The sequence below is a fragment of the Pipistrellus kuhlii genome, unplaced genomic scaffold (genome assembly GCF_014108245.1).
Source record: "Pipistrellus kuhlii isolate mPipKuh1 unplaced genomic scaffold, mPipKuh1.p scaffold_m20_p_85, whole genome shotgun sequence".
Classification (NCBI taxonomy): domain Eukaryota; kingdom Metazoa; phylum Chordata; class Mammalia; order Chiroptera; family Vespertilionidae; genus Pipistrellus; species Pipistrellus kuhlii.
This window is the reverse complement of record NW_023425590.1, coordinates 826,094-847,815: the sequence shown is the minus strand read 5'-3', so window position 1 is coordinate 847,815 and position 21,722 is coordinate 826,094. Positions and strand designations below refer to the sequence as shown.

Genomic DNA, 21,722 nt, shown 5'->3' with positions numbered 1-21,722 from the left:
TCCCCAGACACTGGGTGCTGCAGTGACCTTCTCTGCCCTGGCCCCGCAGAGCACTGAGTCTGTGTGTGCTGGGAGGGAACCCCGGGGTGGCCAGCCATGGGGCTGTGGCTGAGACTTCCAGGGGCCACATTGGAGGCTGGGAGCAGGGCTGGCTGTCACCAGCGACGAGGTCATGAGGACCCCCTGGGTCACCTTGGTGAAGATCCACCCTGCCTGGAGCCCTGGAGAATGCCATCAGCTTGTTAATTAAAGGACATTTCAAACTAGCAAAAAGGCCATAGCCGGTTTGGCTCCGTGGATAGAGCGTCAGCCTGCGGATTGAAGGGTCCCAGGTTCAATTCCGGTCAAGAGCATTATCTAGGTTGTGGGCACATCCCCAGTAGGAGGTGTGCAGGAGGCAGTTGATCGATGTTTCTCTCTCATCAATGTTTCTAACTCTCTATCCTTCTCTTTTCCTCTCCGTAGAAAATCAATAAAATATATATATTTTTAAAAAGAGCAAAAAGGCACCACAGAATGGGAGAAAGTATTTATAAGTCACATATCCGATAAAGGGTTAATGTCCAGAATATATAAAGAACTTCTAAAACTCAAGTACAAAAATCCAAACAAAAACAAAAAATAAATAAAAAACCTCAATTCAGAAAATAGGCAAAGAACTTGATATATCAGCTGAGACCACTGAGACCCAGAGTTCTCCTGACTGGCCCCGTCACACAGTCCAAGAGGAAGAGCAAACCGGGGCTTGAACGGGCCTCCTGCCCACTGCCATGCTAGCCCCGTGCCTGAGAGGCCCCGCATCACCTAATGAGCATGTCTCGTTCTGCAGGCCCCGCCGTCCTGAGCGATGCTGCTCGCCCTGTGCGCCTGCCTCCTCTGGCTGTCTCCCAGTGGCCTCCGGGCTGCTCAGGCTGAGGATGCTGATGCTGACATGAGCGGAAGGAGCCAGCACCGGGTCCTGGCTCCTAACAACGTTGACTTTGCTTTTGGCCTGTATAAGCACCTGGTGGCCTTAACTCCTGGCAAGAACGTCTTCATCTCCCCTGTGAGCATCTCCATGGCCTTGTCCATGCTGTCCCTGGGGGCCCAGGGCCAGGCCCGGGCCCAGCTTCTCCAGGACCTGGGCTTCAACCGCACTGACATCTCTGAGGCCGAGATCCATCAGGGTTTCCAGCACCTCTACCGCCTCCTCACGGAGTCAGACACCACCTTGGAAGTAACCATGGGCAACGCCTTGTTCCTCAGCCAGAGCCTGGAGCTCCGACAGCCCTTTTCCGAAGACACCAAGCGTTACTATGAGCTGGACACTGTGGTTACAGACTTCCAGGACTGGGCCAGAGCCCACAAGCAAATCAATGAGCACATTAAGAACAAGACACACGGGAAAGTCGTGGACTTGTTCTCCGAGCTGGACAGCCCAGCCATGCTTATCCTGGTCAACTACATCTTCTTCAAAGGTACCCTCCCCATCCATTCTGACAGCACCTCCCCTGCTATTGCCAAGAGCAGCAACAGCTACCCAAATTCAGGGGTGCTGCTGGGCAAGGCCTTCATTTTACAAAGCAATGCACGTCAGTGAGTCTCCATCCTCCCCATAACCCTGCTAGGAAGATGGAATTATATAATCTTACAAAAGGTCAAAACGACACAGGGAAGAGTTGAGTGACTTGCCCAAGCTTTCATAGGCTGGTGTGAGGCCCAAGCATGTAACTGAGCAGTCTGGCCACCTCGCAGTCTGTAGAGACTGGCTAAGTTCTGGCTGTGGATGAGGCCCTGGACCAGGGACTGGAAATAGCAGGCTAGAACCAGACAGACCCCCGGAGCCCTCAGATTGCACCTAAGCTGTGGTATAGACATTTCCCAGGTGCTCAGAGCCAGCCAGACTTCAGTTCCTCTTCCTCCTTTTGGAACAGCTTTTCCAAAATCCCTTTACTTAAAAACCACCAGGGAGACTGTTAACATGACAGATTCCAGATCCCATACCAGACCTGCGAAAGCAAGCTCTCCATAGGAAAGTCCTACAATTTGCATTTTTAACCCTCTTCTAATCATTTTAATGATCAGAAATTTTGGGGACATACGGTCCTTGAGAATAAAACCTAAGCTCCTTAGTTCCCAACCCCACCCACCCTCAGGGAAGTGGGCAATGTCTGGTGACAGTTGTGGGTGTCACCACTAGGGGCGAGGTGGGACATGCTCCTGGCATCTATTGGAAGGGCGTCTACCGGGAGAGCCCAGGGTGCTGCTCCACGCCCTCAAATGCACAAGACAGCCCAGCATGGTATCTGCCCCAATGGCTCCAGTCCCAAGGCTGAGGAGCCCTGGCCCAGCACCATCTACTTCTTTGCCTCTCCAGCCTGTCAACGTGTTCCCTACACACACACACACACACACACACACACACACACAGAGTGTCTGACCACACTAAATCCCTCTCATGTCCTGCAGTATGGCTGTCCCTATAGAAGCCTGTATGAATTTCCTATTGCTGCTGCAACAAATTACTGCAAATCTGGTGGCTTAAAACAATGCAATTCATTATATTACAATTTTGAAGGTCAGAAGTCCAAAATGTGTCACACGGGGTTACAGTCAAGGGGTTAGTAAGGCATGTTCCTCCTTGCGTGTTTAGGGCCAATCTCAGAAATGGACCTGAGCCTCAATCCATTCCAGGAACGGAAGATGGAACAGGCCTTAAGCCTCTAGGGGTTTCTCTTTCACCAGGAAATGCCAGGGGACTGACAGGGACCTTCCCGGGAGGGGGAAGCTGCTGCCTGATTTGCTCAGCTGTCACTCTGGTGCTCAGCTGCCAGCACGCTCCTGCCCTTACAGGCCTGTCTCCTGCCCTCCCTCTCCCTCTTCTTCCCAGGCACGTGGAAACACCCCTTCGACCCGGCAAGCACCAAAGAGGAGGACTTCTATGTGAACGAGACGACCCTGGTCAAGGTGCCCATGATGTTCCAGTCGAACAACATCAACTACCTCAAGGACCCGGTGCTCCCCTGCCGGCTGGTGCAGCTGGACTACGTGGGCAACGGCACGGTCTTCTTCATCCTTCCGGACAAGGGGCAGATCGACGTGGTCATCGAGGCGCTGAGCCGGGACACCATCCAGAGGTGGTCCGATTCCCTGACCAGCAGGTAAGCCTCCAGCTGGCTGTGTGAACTGCTGAAGTGGATCCGTCCCCAGAAAGTGGAGTGGCTGGGAAAGGGGTGCACCTGGACGCCCTTCTCACCCCACACACACCCTCCAGGGCTCACTGTTTTCCTGTCTGCGGGGTTCCCAAAGGCCATGGTTCTCTGACCTCGGGGCCCATTCATACATCTGTCCATGGACACGGAGGTACTTTGGGGCGTTCACAAGTGAGGTGCCTGGGCCGTTAACAGCTCCCCTCTGTGTCATCACACGCTGCATCATTTTCTTAAACTGAGTTCACCAGCCTCCCACTTAGCCATTTTATTACCTTGCTTCCTGGAAACCAAGTACTGCTAGCATTGCCTGAGAGACCACAGTTAAACATGGAAGGGAAATGGCCACAATACCTACCCTGGAAGCAACGCAAAGCCCACGAGTGATTCTTGCGTCACTCAGGGATCTAACTCTTCTTCAATCAATCAGTAAATATGTAAAACTCAGGACACACATGAGGTAATAACGGAATAAGGAAAAAGAGAGTGAGGAGTGTCCATGCTGATGGGGTGGTGGCCAGGAGAACCAGCCAATGAATCTCAGGCCCAGGAAAGGGATGGGCTCAGAGTGCATATTCAGGGAGGGCTGGCTGAGCATGGGAGCAAGCAATGAGTGAGTGAATGAATGAATGAATGAAGGCGTTCATTTTCCCCAAGGCACTTCTGAGCTACAGGACAATCATAGTTATGGTCAAGCATGTGCCCAGCCCCAATCCTCACCTTGGAGGGGAGGCAGATGTTTTTGAACATGATCTTCACTCTTGGGAGACCTGAGTTCTTCCTGTACACAAGCAAGCAGAGTAGCACCAACCAGCATGGGACCTGGTGGTGGGTGGGGTGGGGCACACTCCGAGGGCAGAGGGGATGCAGGGAAGGGAGCAGACACTTGGAACTGGAGTAGCTCAGGAAGGCTCATGGAGCAGGTGTCATTTCTTTCATTCCCTTAATCACTCATTTATTCACCTAACAGCCGTAATTGGCAGCACCTGCTGTGTACCATGTGTTAGGCCAGTGGTCAGCAAACTGCGGCTCGCCAGTTTGCTGACCACTGGGATAGGGCTTAATCACAAGGAAGAACAACAGCCTGTAATTATTGGAGTCGAGAGTCTAGGTCAGTGGTTGGCAAACTCAGTCAACAGAGCGGCAAACCGTGGCTCTCGAGCTGCATGTGGCTCCTGCTCTAGGGGCCACTGCAATAGGCTAAGCAGAAGCGGTAGAACAATGAACAAGACACAGTGTAGACCGCAAAGACATGCATCCAGAGCAGAGAACAGGTTCTGTGGAATTTACAGTGGACAGTGATGGAAGCTCGGCCCGAGGGAGAGAGGGAAGGCGATGTGTGCATTGCTGGGGGCAGGAGGGTCCCCTGACTGGGCCCAGGGCCCTGGGGAAGGCGATGCAGAGCAGATTGCTTTGGCTCTGAACTGTGTATTAACTGGGTGGAAGTTCAACCAGCAGGAAGTGGCCCCTAGAGCATGAGTGGAAGAGGGAATGACACCAAGTCAAGCAGGCTGTGCCCAGGGCCCCAGCCAAGCTGGCAGCAGCAGCAAAGAATAAGAACAATTAACTCAGATGAACTTAGCAATCCTGGACTTTGCAGGTACAGAATCTAGAAAGAAGCTCTTCTACTTCATTACCTACTAGAGGCCCAATGCACGAAATTTGTGCTAGGGGCTCGGCCCTCACTACCATGGCTTCAGAAAGTCGTCCGTAAGGACATCCAGAAAGACGTCTGGTCTGATTAGCATATTATGCTTTTATTATTATAGATTATTATTATAGATGTAGGTTTTGGGCTTTATGTTCTCGAGTTGCGTTTACTTTGGATGATCTCCCCCATTGTTCACTGCGGGAGCTCCTGGAAAAGTTGATCCCGTCCCATGAACGGGCATGGAGGTGCCTGAGAGTGTGACCTCACTCCTGAAGGGACTTGGGGTCTAGTCAGCTCTGGGATTCAGAGAGACTCCCTATGGCTACATGGGGGACACAGGAGGCATTCTTATAGAGTCCTGAAACCAAACATCTCTGCCCTGTGTGGGGGGTGGTATGTGGAGGGGGGTGTATTTATGTGAGCCTGTGTTTGGGTGATGGTAGACAGGGACCCATTTGCCAGCTCTTCACCATTTCAACTGTCCCACCCCCACCTGCATTCAGGTACAGCGCCACTAGGTGCTCATAACGCACCGGATGCTAACAAATTCTGGAGCACACTGTGCTGCAAGGGAGGTCGACAATCTTTCTCTTTACACCAAAAGTAATCTCTTCACCAACCTACTTTAGCTTACCATTAATCAATAACACATGCCACTTCCTTCTGGATGCTTTTTAAACTAAAGATCCAAAGTGAAATTTTGCACCTTTGGCCCTCATGTGTGACTGGCATGAACAATTCTCTACTCCATCCGAACGGAGCCTCTCAGTCCCAGGAGACAGACCCTCCCTCTGTTCCTCCCCGTGCTTCTGTGACCCTTTCCCCGCCTTCCCTCCCACATCACCTGATGCTTCCCAGGCTCCCCGGCGCAACGAGCCCGCGCTTCAGGTCCAGCTTGCACCCACCTCCCACGGAAGCAGCCACCCCACTCAGAGCTCGCACACACTGTCCTCCCTGCCTCCTGGCCCGCTGTCCAAGCAGATTGCTTTGAACTGTGAACTGAGTCTCACTTACCCGCCTGCTGCACTGCACATGGGCAGCTCTCCGGCGTGAGGAGATGGTGTTTCCCTGGTGTCAATGGGGGAACCCCCACCTCCCGGACTTCCAGCCTCGGTCTGGGCACTGATGGTAGGGTGAGCCATGGCGGACCGGAGATCCGGAGGTAAAGGTCTGCCAGCTTGGCATCGGTCCATCCCCTCGCTTCCCGTCGCCATTTCCCAGTCCAGAGGAGCACCTCCACATCCCGCTCTCCGTGCTGCCTCCTCATCCCCAGAGGGAGGCTCACATTCTCGAGGCCGGGACTCCGGGAGCTGGTAGCTCAGTGCACAGGGCTGCGGCCTCCCGCCCGCTGTGGAGCCCAGGTCATTTCGTTGATGCCCCTCAGACTCGGGGTTTCAGGCACCTTCTCGCTCTCTGAAGAACAGGAAAAGGAGGAAATATTTATAAGACATTAATACCTTGGTAGGTGAGAATTTTAGCACCCCATGCCCAACATGATTCCACCTAACTTTCTAGAAACCTCACTGGCTTTATCCAATGAGAACTGCTGGCCGAGTCCCAGAATTCTTACAGAATCGACCTCAGCGCAGAAGGGCCAGGGCACGGAGAGGGTGCACCGTGGCTCTGCCACACAGCCTTCGTGGCACAGCTGTGGCCAGGTGCTCCCGCCTCCACTTGTGGCAAGGAACCACAAGGACTTCCTCTGTTTTGTTGTTGTTGCTGTTGTTAGTCTTCACCAGAGAAGATATTTCCATTGATTTTAGGGAGAGCGGGAGAGAAAGGGGAAGATAGAAACATTGATGTGAGAGAAACACATCGATTGGTTGCCTCCTGCACAAGCTCTAACCAGGGCCAGGGAGGAGCCTGCAACCAAGGTACATATCCCCAACCAGAATCAAATCCGGGATGCTTCAGTCTACAGACTGACGCTCTATCCACTGAGCCAAACTGGCTAGGACCACAAAGACCTCCTTAGGGACCCTCCTCTTCGATGTTCCAAGGTCCAGCAGTATCACAGGCAGAATCAGCTCAAAGGAAGAGCCGAGAAGAAAAGACGGCAGTTCAGGAGCCCAGTGAGGAAGCTGCCTCTGTGGAGGATGGAGGGGCAGATCCAGCCCGTGCCCTGTGCCTGTCCCTGTCCCTGTCCCTGCCCCAAAGAACCTGTCCAGCTGAGAGGCAGGGCCCGGAGGGATCGCAGGAAGTCTGGCTGGCCAAGCCCAGCCCTGGGAAAACCTAACCCCGTCTGCTCTCCCCCGAGCAGCCCGGTGGACCTGTACATCCCGAAGGTCTCCCTCTCTGAAGCCTATGACCTTGGCGGCCTCCTGGAGGACATGGGCATTGCGGACTTGCTCACCAACCAGGCCAATTTCTCAGGCGTCACTCAAGGAGCCCAGCTGAAGATGTCAAAGGTAAGTGTCTCCTGAGCCTCTTTTTCCCCCAAAAAATGCACAATATACAGCCATCAGCAGCGCAGAGCCGCTCCTGATGGGCCCGGAGCCAGGCGGAGAGCCCAGGCCTTGCCCCTCCCACAGGTGATCCACAAGGCCACGCTGCAACTCGATGAGGCGGGGGCGGAGGAAGCTGCCCCCACCGGGGCCACCCAAAATGTGGCGCCTGGGCCTCTGAGCATTCACTTCAACCAGCCCTTCATCATGCTGGTCTTCGACCATTTCACGTGGAGCAGCCTCTTCCTGGTCAAGGTTGTGGATCCTACCCAGGCGTCCACCTTCCCCAGGGCCACAGCGTGGGCTGACTTCAGGCACCAGGAACTCCACGGAAAGGACATGTGAGGAGGGAGGGGGGCCAGTCCTCTCCTCTGTCATCACTGGCATCGGGGATGGACGGGGTATTAGCGGAGAAGGTGGGGCACCAGAACAATCTGAGTCATGGCCACAGAGTGTAGCCATGGGATTGTGTTTTCTGATCCTCGTACTGCGGTTAAGTAATCATATGTGGGAGCTGGAGAAGGGTACATGGAAGCCCTATTATTTTTGGAAATTTTGTAAGTTTGAAATTCTAAATAAAAACTTTAAAAAGAAATCGTGTAAGTCAAAACTCAACAGGAAGACATTTTCAAAGTGCTGGGGGCGGGGAGGGAGAAATGTCATTATTTTTCAAAAAAAGAGATGACACAAGATGGAAACCTGAACCTATTCAGAAGAATGAGGAATGCTGGAGAGGGCAAATACTTATGTAAATAAGACAAAATACTTAAAAATATCTTTAAAATATAATTACTATTTAAAGCAGAGGAAGTTATCAATGAATGCATCGCTGCTCACCTCCAAACCCTCCCTCAGTGCTGCTCTGCAAACTGAATCTGGGCCTTTTAAGTACTTCTGTGCTGCCTGCTGGGCACGATGCTAACTAACCTCGGTCAGCAGAGGCGGGTAGAGGGACATGGAGGAGGAAGAGGCCTTACCCTCCTGGTTAAGGGCAAAAGGTGTTAAATGAGATAAAAGAACTGAACTGATTGACAGACATATAAATAGGTGTAATACGTATAATAAATAGATGAAAGGTAAATAAACAACAGCTAAACAGATGGATGGATAGGGCATATATCTGAAAAAATAAGAACTGAAGGGTACTTCCTTAAATATACTACTTATCCATATATATCTGAACTTGAGTCCTACAGCCATTGTGTTACTCAGTGAGCAAACATGAAATGCATTCCCACCGAGGTCAAGAGTAAGACCAGGCCACCCGTTACATCTACTACCATTTTGCATTGTCCTGGAGGGATTAGACAGTGCAATTACGAAGAGAAAGCAAAGGTGCAGATGGCATGTAAAGTAGTTGCTTAGCACTAGAACACCAATGACTGAACTAACTCAAACAATGGAAGAATTCAGCCTAATATAAGCAAAAGGAATTCCGATGCAAGAGCAGACCTTCATACACACATGCCAGTTAAGACATGCACTGGAAGAGAAAACCCAACAGCAACCAAAGAGATACACATCCTGTATAATAAAGAGCTAATATGCTAATAGACCAAACAATAGAACGGCCATCCAGACGACCTTCGGGACGAAGCCGGGCCTCTAGTTAGAAACAGACAAGATGCTCACAATCTATGTTCAGGAAATTATAAAATACTTCTTAAAGAGGCAATCAAATGAACAAAATAAACTGACAGACAAAATAGATCCAGGGACACAGAAGCATGGAACAGACTGTCGAACCTCAGAGGGATGGTAGGAGGGGAGGGGGGAGGTGGAGGGGAAGGTGGGGGTAAAAGATCGAAGAACTTGTTATACATATATGCACAACCCATGGGCCCAGACAATAGGGTGTCGGAGGCCTGGGATGAGGGGCGGAGGTGGGCTAGAATAGGTCAATGCACCCGGAGGGTGAATTGGACATATGTAATACTTTCAACAGTAAAGATTTTTTTTTTAAAGATGCAAAATTATACTTGAACAAATGGAAAGATGTTTCTTCTTGAATAAGATGCCTCAACATCATCCAGGTGTCAGTTTTCCGCAAGTTAATTTGGTGAGGAGAGAGAATCACTGCCCACCTGACTCCTGCATGCTCCCACTAGGGATGGAGCAACAACCGGGCATGCGCCCTGACCTGGTTCACAGGTTCACACTCAGCCACTGGGCCACACTGGCTGGCCACAAACTAGGAGAAATAAATTCTTGCACTTTTGGAGGCAAAGTCAGAGATAAGGTGTCGGCAGGGCTCGCTCCTCCTAGAGGCTCTGAGTGAATCCATTCCGAGTGTCCTGGCGGGGCAGCCGCCGGCAGTCCTGGGCGCTGCCCGGCTCTCTGCCTCTGTCTTCCCAGGGCCTGGTCTTCTCTGTGTCCCCCAGCTCCCTCTGCCTTCCTTTCCTAGGGATTTCTGTCATTGGAGTTGGGGCGCACCCTAAATCCAGAGCCATCCCCTCTTCGGATCCTCACCTTACTTGCATCTGCAAACAGCCCCCGCCCCCTTTTTTTAATCTTTTAATGGTTTGAGAGAGAGGAAGGGAGAGGGAGAGAGAGAAACATAAATGAGTCATTGATCTGCTGCCTCCTGCACGCCCCCTACTGGGGCCTGGGTCCGCATCCTGGCATGACAGACATGCCAGCCTCTCTGTTCCCAGATGGACACTCAACTGCTGAGCCACACGGGCCAGGCGCCCCCTTTTCTAAATAACGTGGCATTCACAGGCACCAGGAGTTAGGGCTTGGGCCTATTGGGGGGGAGGGGGGGGGCACTCTTCAACCCAATAAATGTAACAAAGTTACAGGTGCGTTATTTTTGATCCAGAAACCCCGCTGCTAGGAATTTGGCCTAAAGACACACCTCCAAGGCCTTTTAGGAATAACCTGCTGTGTGTCCCTGAGCAGGTTAACTGCCCTCTCTGTTTCTTTACAGCCTCCAGGGAGCACCGCTCATCTCCCTCCTATGGAAGGTTCTTTTTTCTCCACCGAGGAAAACCCACCCTAGGGAGAGCTCCTGTGTGCAGCCTCCCGACCCGCCCACACAGGTCAGCCTAACTCCTGACCCCTGCCCCGCCCCCCGGCCCCCGGCGCCCGCCCCCGGGCCCCAGAGCCCACCTCCCGGGCCCCAGAGCCCGCCCCCCGGCCCCCGCGGCCCGCCCCCCGAGCCCCAGAGCCCGACCCCGGGCCCCAGAGCCCACCTCCCGGGCCCCAGAGCCAGCCCCTGGGCCCCCGGCGCCCGCCCCCCGGGCCCCAGAGCCCGCCCCCCGGCCCCCGGCGCCCGCCCCCCGGGCCCCAGAGCCCACCTCCCGGGCCCCAGAGCCAGCCCCTGGGCCCCCGGCGCCCGCCCCCCGAGCCCCAGAGCCCGCCCCCCGGGCCCCAGAGCCCGCCCCCCGGGCCCCAGAGCCCGCCCCCCGGCCCCCGGCGCCCGCCCCCCGGGCCCCAGAGCCCGCCCCCCGGCCCCCGGAGCCCGCCCCCCGGGCCCCCAGCGCCCGCCCCCCGGGCCCCAGAGCCCGCCCCCCGGCCCCCGCGGCCTGCCCCCCGAGCCCCAGAGCCCGACCCCGGGCCCCAGAGCCAGCCCCCGGGCCAACGGCGTCCGCCCCCGGGCCAACGGCGTCCGCCCCCGGGGCCCCCAGAGCCCGCCCCCCGGGCCAACGGCGCCCGCCCCCCCGGGCCCCAGAGCCCGCCCCCCGGGCCCCCGGCGTCCGCCCCCCGGACCCCGCGGCCCGCCCCCCGGGCCCCCGGCACCCGCCTCCCGGGCCCCAGAGCCCGCCTCCCGGGCCCCAGAGCCCGCCTCCCGGCCTGCACAGGGCAGCCTAACTCGGGCTCCCCTGCGCCCACCGCCTGAGGCGGCTTCTGGGGGGTGGGGGGCGGGACGGCCGGGGAGGGGGGGAGGGAGGGGACACTCGCCTGGGCCCTCAGCCGGGCGGCCTGTCGCCCTGTCAGGTGAGACTGAGCCTCGTGAGGCCAAGAGCCGGGCATTTGGCCCCACGCATGCGTGCGTGCGTCCGTGCGTGCGCAAGGGCATGCGGGATGCAGGCGAGCGAGCATGCATTCGTGCGCGGGCGGGCAAGCGTGTGTGTGCATGTGTGCATATATGTATGCCTGTGTGTGCACGGTGTGCGTGCGTGTGTGTGTGTGCGTGTATGGTTGCGTGCGTGAGTGTGCGTGCACACGCATGTGTGCGTGCGTTGCAAGGATTTGAGAAACCTCTTTTCCATCTGCCCAAGCTTCCCCCCATCGGACCCACATGGAGCCTACTGGCTGCGGGTCCCCCCCCAACACACACACACACACACACACACACACACACACACACACTTTTTCCTGAAGCTGATGTGCCAGTAACGGGCCTTGATTTGTCTAGAAGCCGCCACTCTGGCCGTGGGAGGTGGGAGGTGGGAGGTGAGAGGTGGGAGGTAGAATGTAGAGTGGGAGGAGGGAAGAGGGAGGAGGGAGGAGGGATTAAGGAGGAGGGAGGTGGGAGGTGAGAAATGGAGGTGGGCGGTGGCTCTCAGAGTTCCGGGAAGGTCAGAGCTGTCTCCGAGTTCACTCCGGTCACCAGAGGCCTTCCTGTCAGCTTCCCTGGTCTCTCTCAAAAAGGTGCGTGTGATGCTCTCCAATTGGGAGCAACTGGACATCGGGGGCCTGGTTCAGTGCGGGCTCCTGGGCAGGAAAGGCCTGGGCCCGCATTCCCCTCTCTGACAGTCCAAATCCGGCCGGGGCTTGCCCCAGGGGTTCAGTCTGGCAGTAAACTTATACAACACATGACACCCATTAGCCCTTCCGACCCAGGTGCCCGGCTGAACAGGCAGCACCGGCTTGAGCCCCGCCTGGCGGTGGGGGTTCTGGCTGAAGCGCTGGATGGATAACCACGTGCAACACAGATTGTCCCACCGCGGCGTCTGACCGCATCACACGTCTTCCAGGGGAGTTAAGCCAGGGCGTGTACAATTCAAAGAAGCATGATTTTCTTATCCTTTACTTTTATTTCCCCTCCATATTATAGAGCTGTATTTTGCTTTAAAAAATAAATAAATAAATAAATCTGTGGCCCTAACCAGTTTGGTTCAGTGGCCAGAGCATCGGCCTGCAGACTGAGGGGTCCCAGGTTCGGTTCCGGTCAAGGGCATGTACCTTGGTTGCGGGCACATCCCCAGTAGGAGGTGTGCAAGAGGCAACTGGTCGATGATTCTCTCTCTTCGATGTTTCTAACTCTCTATCCCTCTCCCTTCCTCTCTGTAAAAAAATCAATAAAATATATATTATTTTTAAAAAATCTATGGACACATTCTAGTAACTATACATTTCACTTCAGGGCAGTAAAGGGCACAGGAAGTTTAACAAAAAGGAGTGGATGGGGCTTTTTGTCTTAAAGGGCCTCCACCAGCCTTTACTGGATACATGAGGACTCCGGCCCTTGAGTCTGGCAAATTGTAAGCTGACCTTGAGTTGACCTTGCATTGCTCATAGCATGTGCCTGTCTGTCTCTCCCACTGAACCCACAGTTCCTCGGGGGTTGAAGGAGCAGGTCTTCATCATCTCTGCCCCTGGCACGGGTGGGGACTCAGGATGCCCCTTCGCAGCAGTGGGCGCGGAGGGCAGTGCCTGGGCTTGCAAAACAGAAGCTCCTTTGGAGGGATTTGCACACACAGGGTTGGAGGGGCGGCGTATGGGGGGGGTGGGGGAGCCTCTCTCAGTGTGTCTGCTTTTCCAGAAACACCAGCATCTCCCGCAAGATGTTAATCAGTAACGGTCCCTCCGGGCGCACTTTGGAACAGCAAATATTTGCCGCGGGCTCTCAGCTGCGCACCCCAACCTCTGCCTGCGCCCGAACGCAGGACCTTCCCAGGCGCCCAGGCCACAGGCTGGTGAGAGGCAGCGCTAAGGGGGCCTTCCCTGTCCAGCCAGCAGGGTGGACTCCAAGGTGAGAGGGGGGTCTGGGCAGCGCCTAGCCATCACTGGGGGGCGGAGGGGACAGCGGTGGGGGGAGAGCTGTGCTGTGGACACAGGGGCTTCCTCTGAGGGAGGAGGAAGGGGATGAGGCTTTAAGTCCAATGAGTTGTGTCCGCAGCGCTCACTGTTCACACCACACTCAGCGCCCTGATCTCCTCCCCCTTAAGCAACCCCCACCTCAGGGCCCGGTGGGGGCTGCCCAGGTGATCGGGGGCTGGGAAGCGGAGAGTGAGCTGTTGATTTCCTCCCACTCGGCTTCTCCAGGATGACGCGTCCTCGGCGTGCTTGAGGGGCGCCCGCACAGATTCCGTCCTGTTCAGTACATGAACGTGACCGTGGGGGGTGGATCCCTGGGTCCGGCCAGTGAGCAGCGTGCGGGGCCGTGGACTCCTGGGCCCGCTCCGGGCTGACGGAGGAGCCGCACAGGAAGGCCGGACCTGGAAGGGGAGGGCTGTATTTGGGGGCTGGGACTGTTCCTGGGCTGTCAGACAGAATGGCCCGGGTTGGGGAGCACGGTCCCGGGGGTGAACGGACTAACTGGGGAGTGGTGCTGACCACTGTACCCGGGCCGAGCGCAGACACGGGCATTGAGGCTCCGGCTGCAATGAAGTGAGCATCGCCATGCATTGCCTGGTTTCCCAGTGTATCCGAAGGTTGTGTGTACGCTGTGGTGTAGCTTATTCAGTGTGCAGTGCTGTCGTGTGTCAGCCAATACACATGCCTCAGTTACCAAAGACTGTATTGCTAGAAGATGCTGCCTCCCAGCTGGGCCTTCAGCGCGTCCGGCCCTTTTTGCTGTGTGGGGGCTCGCCCTGATGCTGAGCACGAGGCAGCCTGCACACTCAGGCATGGCCAGGGTCCGAGCAGCTGCTGCAGGAGGCGCTTCCCCAGCATTTGCGACTGGAAGCCACCGGACTCGGCCTTGACGTTTAGAATTGCGCCCTGGCATTTAGGGATCACTGCAGACGTACGCCACTGTGTGCGTGAGGTAGTGGCTTCGGCACGATTCTGGGGGCCGTTTAGCATAAGCAAGACCGGTGCGCTGGGTCCTGGGCTGGTGTCACTTGTATGAGGCACAGACGAGGTCACAGCGCCTGTGTGAGGGAAGGCGGCTGGGGAACGCCATCGGGTCACACGGGGGCCTGCTCAGAGGGAGGGTCTCTACTGAGGGGACCCCTGTGAGACCTGCAGCCTGCCCTGCCCGGTGCCCACTGGGCTGAGTGGCTGCCCTCCCAGCCCCAAGGGGGGCATCTCAGTGGCCTGCCCAGCCAGCTTCTGGGTCACAGACCTGCACACCAGGAGCTGAGTGTGGAGACTGTGGGCCCACAGCCCAGCCCTGGGTGTTTACTCAGACCGGAAACGGGCAGGTGCGCAGGAGCCAGGCTTTGCGCCCAGGTGCCAGGGAGCCTGGAGAGGTGGCAGGCTGAGCCGGCTAGCGGTGAGGAGCGTGGGGTGAGGAGATGCCCTGCCAGGGCCAGAGGCCTGGCTCCACGTGGGGCCGAGAGGGAGGAGGCACTCACAGCCTCTGTGAGGGGGAGAGGTCAGCCCGGCCTCCGTCAGGACAAGCGGCTCCTGTGTCTGTCAGGGCCTCCAGCTGCAGCGGAGGAAGGCAGAGCCGGCAGGAGCTGGGAACTGGGCGCCAGGGCTGTCAGAGGGATGCAGGGGGCAGAATTCTCACCCCCGAGCCAGGCAGACCCAGCACTTGCCCTTTCCGGGCCCTGATGGCTACTCCGATCCTCTGCATCCCCAGCCAAGCAGGCCCCAGACCCAGGGCCCCGAGACCCAGCTTGATGGGCTGCTGTCGAGCACAGAGATCAGACCAATGAGTGAAGCCGACCAATAAAGGCCTGTGGACCCCCTGACCCCGCCCTGCTCTGACCCTACTCAGGCCACATCCTCTCTGATCCACTCCTCACGGGGAGGTGGGGGGTGGGGAAGAGGGGAGGCCAGGCCCTGCCACGGGCTGGGGCCCAGAGGTTTCCTTCGGTACCAATCCTCTCCTCGGTGGTCCAGGTCCATCCTTCTTGCTCTGGGTCTCCCTGAGGGCGCTCGGCTGCAGGAGCCGGAGGGAGGCCCCTGCCCCCGGCCTCAGAGGGAGGAAGTGGTCCCTGGAGGACGGGCCAGAGCACAGGGACGAGGGGCTGCATCAGGCGTGACCACCCACCTCCTCTCTCCTCCCAGGAAGCCCTGCGGCTGGAGAGCGGGGCTGCCTCTGCTCCCCGCGGACCGGATGGCTGCGGCGCTGCGCCTCCTGCTCCCCTGCCTCCTGGCCCAGGTGTGGCTGGCGCCCGGCACGGCCCCGGCGAGGCCACAGACCCCCGCCCCCGCCATCCAGAATGAGACCCTCCAGGGGTTGCGGGCCCCGGAGGAGGAGGAGGAGCCCTGGCTGCCGGCCGGCGGGCAGCAGCTCTCCGAACAGACCTCCCACTTGGGGTTCAGCCTGCTGCGCAAGATCTCCATGAGGCATGACGGCAACGTGGTCTTCTCCCCGTTCAGCCTGTCCTTGGCCTTGGCGGCCCTGATGCTGGGGGCCTCGGGGCAGACCAGGGCCCAGCTGGAGGGCGTGCTCAGCCCGCACAGCGCGAGCCAGGCGGGGCCCGGGCACCTGCCCGCCTTGTTTCGGCGGCTCCGGCAGCACCTCTCCCGCAACCAGGAGCTGGGCCTCACGCAGGGGAGCTTGGCCTTCATCCAGGAGGACTTTGACGTCAAAGGGACCTTCCTCAATCTGTCCCAGAGCTACTTCGATACGGAGTGTGTGGCTGTGGATTTCCGCAACGCCTCGCAGGCCAGGACGCTCGTGAACCGTTACGTTAACCGGGAGACCCAGGGGCAAATCCCCACGCTCCTGGATGAGGTCAATCCCGACACCAGGGTCATGCTTGTGGACTACGTCCTGCTCCAAGGTATTGGAACGTTCTGTTTCTCCTCCCCGCACCCCCCCCTCCGAGCCGGGTCCCAGCGCAGTCCCACCCCCTGCTGCTCGCCTCGCATAGGGTTAATGCCAAGTGATGTTCTGGGAGGTGGGGTCTCACAGGCAAACCACAACAGGCGTGACGTGTGACGTCCCAGGCACAGGCCGGGCGGGAGTGCTCCCCATGCCCCTGCCGTGGCCCGTGTGCGTCCCTAGTTTCCGAGCACCCCCGCAGTTGTCCACGCCTCTAGGTGCTGGCGCTGAGTCTTCCAGGCACAGGATCTGTGCGATCTGGGCTTACGTCTTTGCTCCTTCGCTCTCCCCTTCTGTGAACTGGGGCAAGTGACGATGTCTCTGGTCCTCAGACTCTTCATGTAGAAAATGGGGGCCTCCCACCTGCTGTGCAGCGAGAGTGAGGCTCAGAGAGGTGAGCCTGGCCAGGTCACTGAGGCCAGACCCTGCGAGAGGGGGTGGGGGTCCTGACACTTTCACCCCGGACCCTGTCGGTCCTGCCCACTATGGGCAGGAGGGCCTCGCCGAGCCCGGGAGAAGGTGCTTCTGCTGCCGGGCACAGCCCAGGACAGTCTGTGCAGAGGGTCACGCTCACGCTGGTGGCCTCCCGGACCCGTGGCTGTGTCAGCAAGGACCGCCCTGAGCAGCCATGTGGGGAGGCCATGGCTCCTGTCCCAGGGACCCGGCCCGCACGTGGCTGCGCACACTGAGGGCCAGCAGAGGCCTGGCTCCTCCTGCGGGAGCTCAGACAGGGAGCCATGGTGCCCGCCTCACTGTGTGTGACCACAGGGGCCCCGTCCTGCCAGCGGGAGGGGCGGGGAGGGGCAGGGCCGGGCGGCCTTGGGTAGTGGGTTTGCGGCCTGAGCTGTGGGCAGAGAGGGCAGAGAGGGCTGCCCTCTGGGACTTCAGCGAGAATGCCACCCGGCAGGTGGTGTCCACACCGAGTTCTCCTCCCCTCCAGGAAAGTGGCTGACCCCCTTCGACCCCGCCTTCACCGAGGATGACACCTTCCACCTGGACAAGTACAGGACGGTGAAGGTGCCCATGATGTACAGCGAGGGCAACTTCGCCTCCACCTTCGACCAGCGCCTCCGCTGCCACGTCCTCCAGCTGCCCTACCGCGGCCGGGCCAGCATGCTGGTGGTGCTCACCGAGAGGATGAGCGACCACCTGGCGCTGGAGGACTACCTGAGCGCCAAGCTGGTGGGCACGTGGCTGGGCAGCATGAAGACCAGGTAAGGCCTCTGCGAGCAGCTCCCCAGAGGCCGACGGGCTCCCTGGAGCAGGGGCTGCGTTTGCCCTGCCCTCTGTCCCTGCATCTCAGCGCCGCTCGTTCAGCCGCTCGCCAGGCGCTGCCACGCGTGCACCGCGGAGCCCTCGTGGGGCTCACGTCCCAGTGAGCGAGCCCGGGAGCCCCAGCGCAGGGGGTGAGGGGTCCCAGGGCGCAGGGCCGCCGGGAAGGCCAGGGAAGGCGGTGGCGGAAGTGAACAGGACCCTGCGGGGACTTTGGGGGGGCAGAGAGAGAGCCTGGGGTGGGAGTGCCTGGGGGGGTGAGGAAAGCAGGCAGCAGGGAGGAGGAGGTTGACGGCCAGGGCACAGGCCCGGGGCCATGGCACAGCCAGGAGGGATTGGGCTTTTCCTGAGGCCACGGGGGTCTGGGCAGAGGAGCCCCAGGGGCCGCCTCCTGTTTGAAGAGCCACACAGCCACGTGGAGTAAGCACACTGGGGGGGGGGGCCTGACAGGAGGTCCTGTAACCCCCATCAAAGGCTGTGGGTGAGCGCAGCCTGAGCAGTACGGGGAGGGGATCCCTCGGGACCCGGAGGTGCGGGTTTGCGAGTGGGCTGGATGGGGGGGGGGGGGGCAGAGAAACCGGGGGAAGTGAGCACAAGGGGATGAGCCACAGCTCCGCCTGAATAGTGGGCGCAGTGCTGGGTGCCACATTAATTCACACAACCCCCTGAGCCCCGGAACCAGTGCTGCTGCTTGGGGCGACCCCTCACAAATTAACTGAGACTTCTTTAAGACGACTCTAGTGTCAGCTATGCATTTCCGTGCTTTTTATTTTTGAGCCACAGAACTCATCTGTTCAAACAGTAATTTCAGAGGAGAACTCCAGTGCCTATAAAACAGAACAGCAGCATGTCTCTGCCTACGAGGTGGGGGGGAGGGGGGGTGCGAGGGGCGTTCCCTTCTCTCCCTCCTGCTGTCCATCCGGGCTCCTGAGATTCCGGAGCACGAGGGGCTGCAGGATCCAGGCTGAGGCTGCAGCGCCACCTGGGGCCTCAGGGCTGCTGCAAGCAGACAGCTGCTGCCAGGCGCCCCAGGCCGGGCTGTTGTTAAAACAGGGACATGGGTGCCAAAGGCAGCCTTATGGCCAGTGAGGAGCCTTCTTGGCCAGTGAGGATGTGCGTCCGTGGCCGGGAGTTGAAGCGGGCTCGGTGGCGCTGACCTTACCTATCTGGTAGCCAGGGCGGCTTTCCCCAAGCCAGAGCGTCACCAGAGAACAGCGTGAGCTACACACGCCCAGAGAGCGGGCCCCGTTACGGGGATGACCTTGGAGAGAGTGGTCTTTGTGGCGAGCAGTCCGCGGCTCTGCCCGCATTTCCCCATCACAGCTCCTTGTCCCACAGACACATGGAAGTTTTGTTCCCCAAGTTCAAGCTGGATCAGAAGTATGAGATGCATGAGCTGCTTAAGCAGATGAGAGTCACGAGACTCTTCTCGCCCTGGGCCCACCGGGGCGAGCTCTCGGCCATCGCGAGAAACCTGAAGGTGTCCCAGGTAAGCCAGGGCCTCTCACGAGGACCCAAACCCCACCCAGGGAGTCGGGCCAAAACCAACACTTATTTTTGCAGATGGTTTTCACGTTGAGAAAATACCAAGTTGTAGTAGAAGCTCCGGTTTAAATTCCAAGGACTTGAAATAGCACTCAAGTTGGATGTTTTAAGAATTTTGAGCTCCTTTATTAAAACATTAGTTCGGCTAATTTAATTTCTCCTGTGTAGAGCTCTCCCCTCCTCCCTCAGCACTCAAGGAGAAGTGCACCCTGACAAGAAGCTCAGTCACGGGTTCATGTAAAATGTCATGAAGTCACTCCGCTCTTAAGCTGAAAGAATCCCCCAGAAGCCATCTGCCCAACTTCCCACCCTCCTGGAACCCCCTCTATAATATCCCTACAAATTACCCTCCAGTTTTCCTCCCTCCCTCCCTCCCTCCCTCCCTCCCTCCCTCCTTTCCTTCCTTCCTTCCTTCCTTCCTTCTTCCTTCCTTCCTTCCTTCCCTCCTTCCCTACCTCTTTCTTGCCTTTTTCCCCTCTTCCTCCCTCCCTCCCTCCCTTTCTTCTTTGTAATGCTTCCAGTGACAGGGAAGGCAACACTTTGAAAAGCAACTCAATCCACAAATGGCCAAAATTGTTGTTGTTGTTGTTTTTCTCATATATATGGCTTTGGGGTGTGTTTTTCCAATAACCCCACTAACTCATCCTTTTGGGCCATTCTTCTGCCTCTAACACTACCAGCCCATCCTCTCTGGCCCTTGTTCTGCCGCTAAGGAACCCCCTCAGCTCGTCCGCCTTCCCAGTGGGAACCTGCTGATTCCGCGGGGCCCATGGCGAACAGCCAGGACATTGCGGGGAGCCGCGCACTAATGCCAGGAGGAACCCCTCATTATGACGACTGAGAAAATGTCCCACCATTTCCAAGTGGCAGCTACATCTGCCCCTGCTCTTTTTTAGCTTGGGGTTTACTACAATATTTCCCCATGTTCTCGTTCCAAGCGAGCTTAAAAATGGCACCCCACCCCCTGAGCGGGACTCAGCAGGGGGAGCAGGCCTCAGCCAGGCCTTGGGCTCGGGAGGTTGAGGCATAACCAGGACAGCCTGCAGGCCGGCACCTGAAGGCTTCCTGCTGCGGACAGGGCCCGGTGACTCCATGCGCTCTTCACAGCTTAAATCCCAAACCACTGACTGTCCTCCCTGCTGCTCCCGAAGGGAACCTTCATGCCGGGACCTTAGGGGGCCCCGAGAGCTACTGCCTGGGGTTTCCTTTGTCTCCTCTTTTAACAGTTAGGTTGGTCCATCACCCACGTAACGTGAGGTTCCAGGACGAAAGGGCCTCCCAGCCAGGACAGGTGGCCTGAGTCCAGGCAACCGGAGTCCAGGAGGTCCTCAGGGAGCCCAGCCCTTGCCAGGGACTCAGAGCTCTCCCAGGCGCTGGGAAGCCGCTGCAGACTAGCCAGCCCCTCCCCAGCTGGCCTGCAGAGCGGAGGCTAGAGCATGCGGGCTCCAGGCAGCGAGCACCTTTCCGCGGAGCACAGCTGCGCCCATGGTCCAGCAGCACCGGGCCTCGCTCAGCGAGCACCGCTGTCTGAGGCATGCGAGCAGGGGTTGGCCGGTGTTTCCCATTTGGGGTCCCGGGGTCTCCTGGTATCTGAGCTTCCAAGGCAAGTCCCTGGGCAGCCTCCTCTCAGCACAGAGGAGCCCCTACCCCCGTTCCCACACTCAGGGCCCTGTAGGCGGGGCCACAGCACAAGCTGCCAGGGCTCCGTGGCCTCCTCTTGGCTGTCCCTCCCACGGCCCCCGCTCCCTCCTCTCCCAGGTCTTACAGAGAGCGGTGATCGAGGTGGACGAGGAAGGAACCGCGGCCGCCGCAGGCACCCTGTCGGAGATCATTGCTTATTCCATGCCTCCCGTCATCAAAGTGAACCGGCCATTTCACTTCCTGATCTACGAAGAGACCTCCAGGGTGCCCCTGTTTCTGGGCAGGGTGGTGAACCCCGCCCTCCTGTGACCGAGGACACTGCTGGGGGCGGCAGGAGGATGGCGCCCTCTGCTGCCGGTTCTTGGAGAAGTCCGAGTGCTCCAGTCAGACTTATTCCGGGTGACGTTGGCCAGCCCGTGCGGGGTGTGCTCCTGGGCTGAGAGCCTTAGCCCTGACGGAGCCCAGCGTGGCAGGATGCCTCTGCCCTCCGGCTGCTCACACGCCTGGACACTCTCTCCAGAGGAGCCGCTGGGAGGAAGACACGGACACATGCTCCATGAGGCACGTGCTTCGCTCTCTACTTCCCTCTGGTGCAAAACAAGCATTTTCTTGCCATCTGCTATAAAACCACTTCTTGCTGACTAACATGAGAAAACAGCCCAGCCCTGTGGCTCGATGGTTAATATCGACCTATGAACCGGGAGGTCACGGTTTGATTCCCGGTCTAGGCACAGGGCACATGCCCGGGGTGTGGGCTCAATCCCGTGAGGGGGAGTGCAGGAGGCAGCCAATCAATGATTCTCTCATCACTGATGTTTATCTCTCTCTCCCTCTCCCTTCCTCTCTGAAATCAATAAAAATGTGTTAAAGAAAAAAAAAAAAAAAAGGAAACACAGTGTAACTTGGCCTGATCCAGTGTCTGCATCCGTGCGGCCGTGTCCTCCGTGGCAGTTAGAGATGCCTGGCATCACTTGGCAGAGGCGTTACTGAGCCACAGGTCACCGGTTCAATCCCTTCATTTGACAAAGGACAGGAATGGAGAACCAGGCACAGGTCACACTATGGCTTTCAAGGCACTCTTGGGGTCT

The 21,722-nt window shown here is 58.0% G+C and overlaps 2 protein-coding genes across 2 annotated transcripts; both read left to right on the top strand.

Moving 5' to 3' along the window:
• Nucleotides 1–829: 829 nt before the first annotated feature.
• SERPINA6 (serpin family A member 6) lies at nt 830–7,743 on the top strand. The gene is made up of 4 exons (XM_045577210.1): nt 830–1,457; nt 2,870–3,140; nt 7,100–7,247; nt 7,371–7,743. Exons 1-4 carry the CDS (start codon nt 848–850, stop codon nt 7,626–7,628), a joined length of 1,287 nt encoding a protein of 428 aa, XP_045433166.1. The 5' UTR covers nt 830–847; the 3' UTR covers nt 7,629–7,743.
• A 7,638-nt stretch (nt 7,744–15,381) lies between these two features.
• SERPINA10 (serpin family A member 10) lies at nt 15,382–20,986 on the top strand. The gene is made up of 4 exons (XM_036425826.2): nt 15,382–16,135; nt 17,117–17,390; nt 18,787–18,937; nt 20,752–20,986. The coding sequence occupies exons 1-4, from the start codon at nt 15,463–15,465 to the stop codon at nt 20,941–20,943; spliced, it is 1,290 nt and encodes a 429-aa protein (XP_036281719.1). The 5' UTR covers nt 15,382–15,462; the 3' UTR covers nt 20,944–20,986.
• Nucleotides 20,987–21,722: the final 736 nt, after the last annotated feature.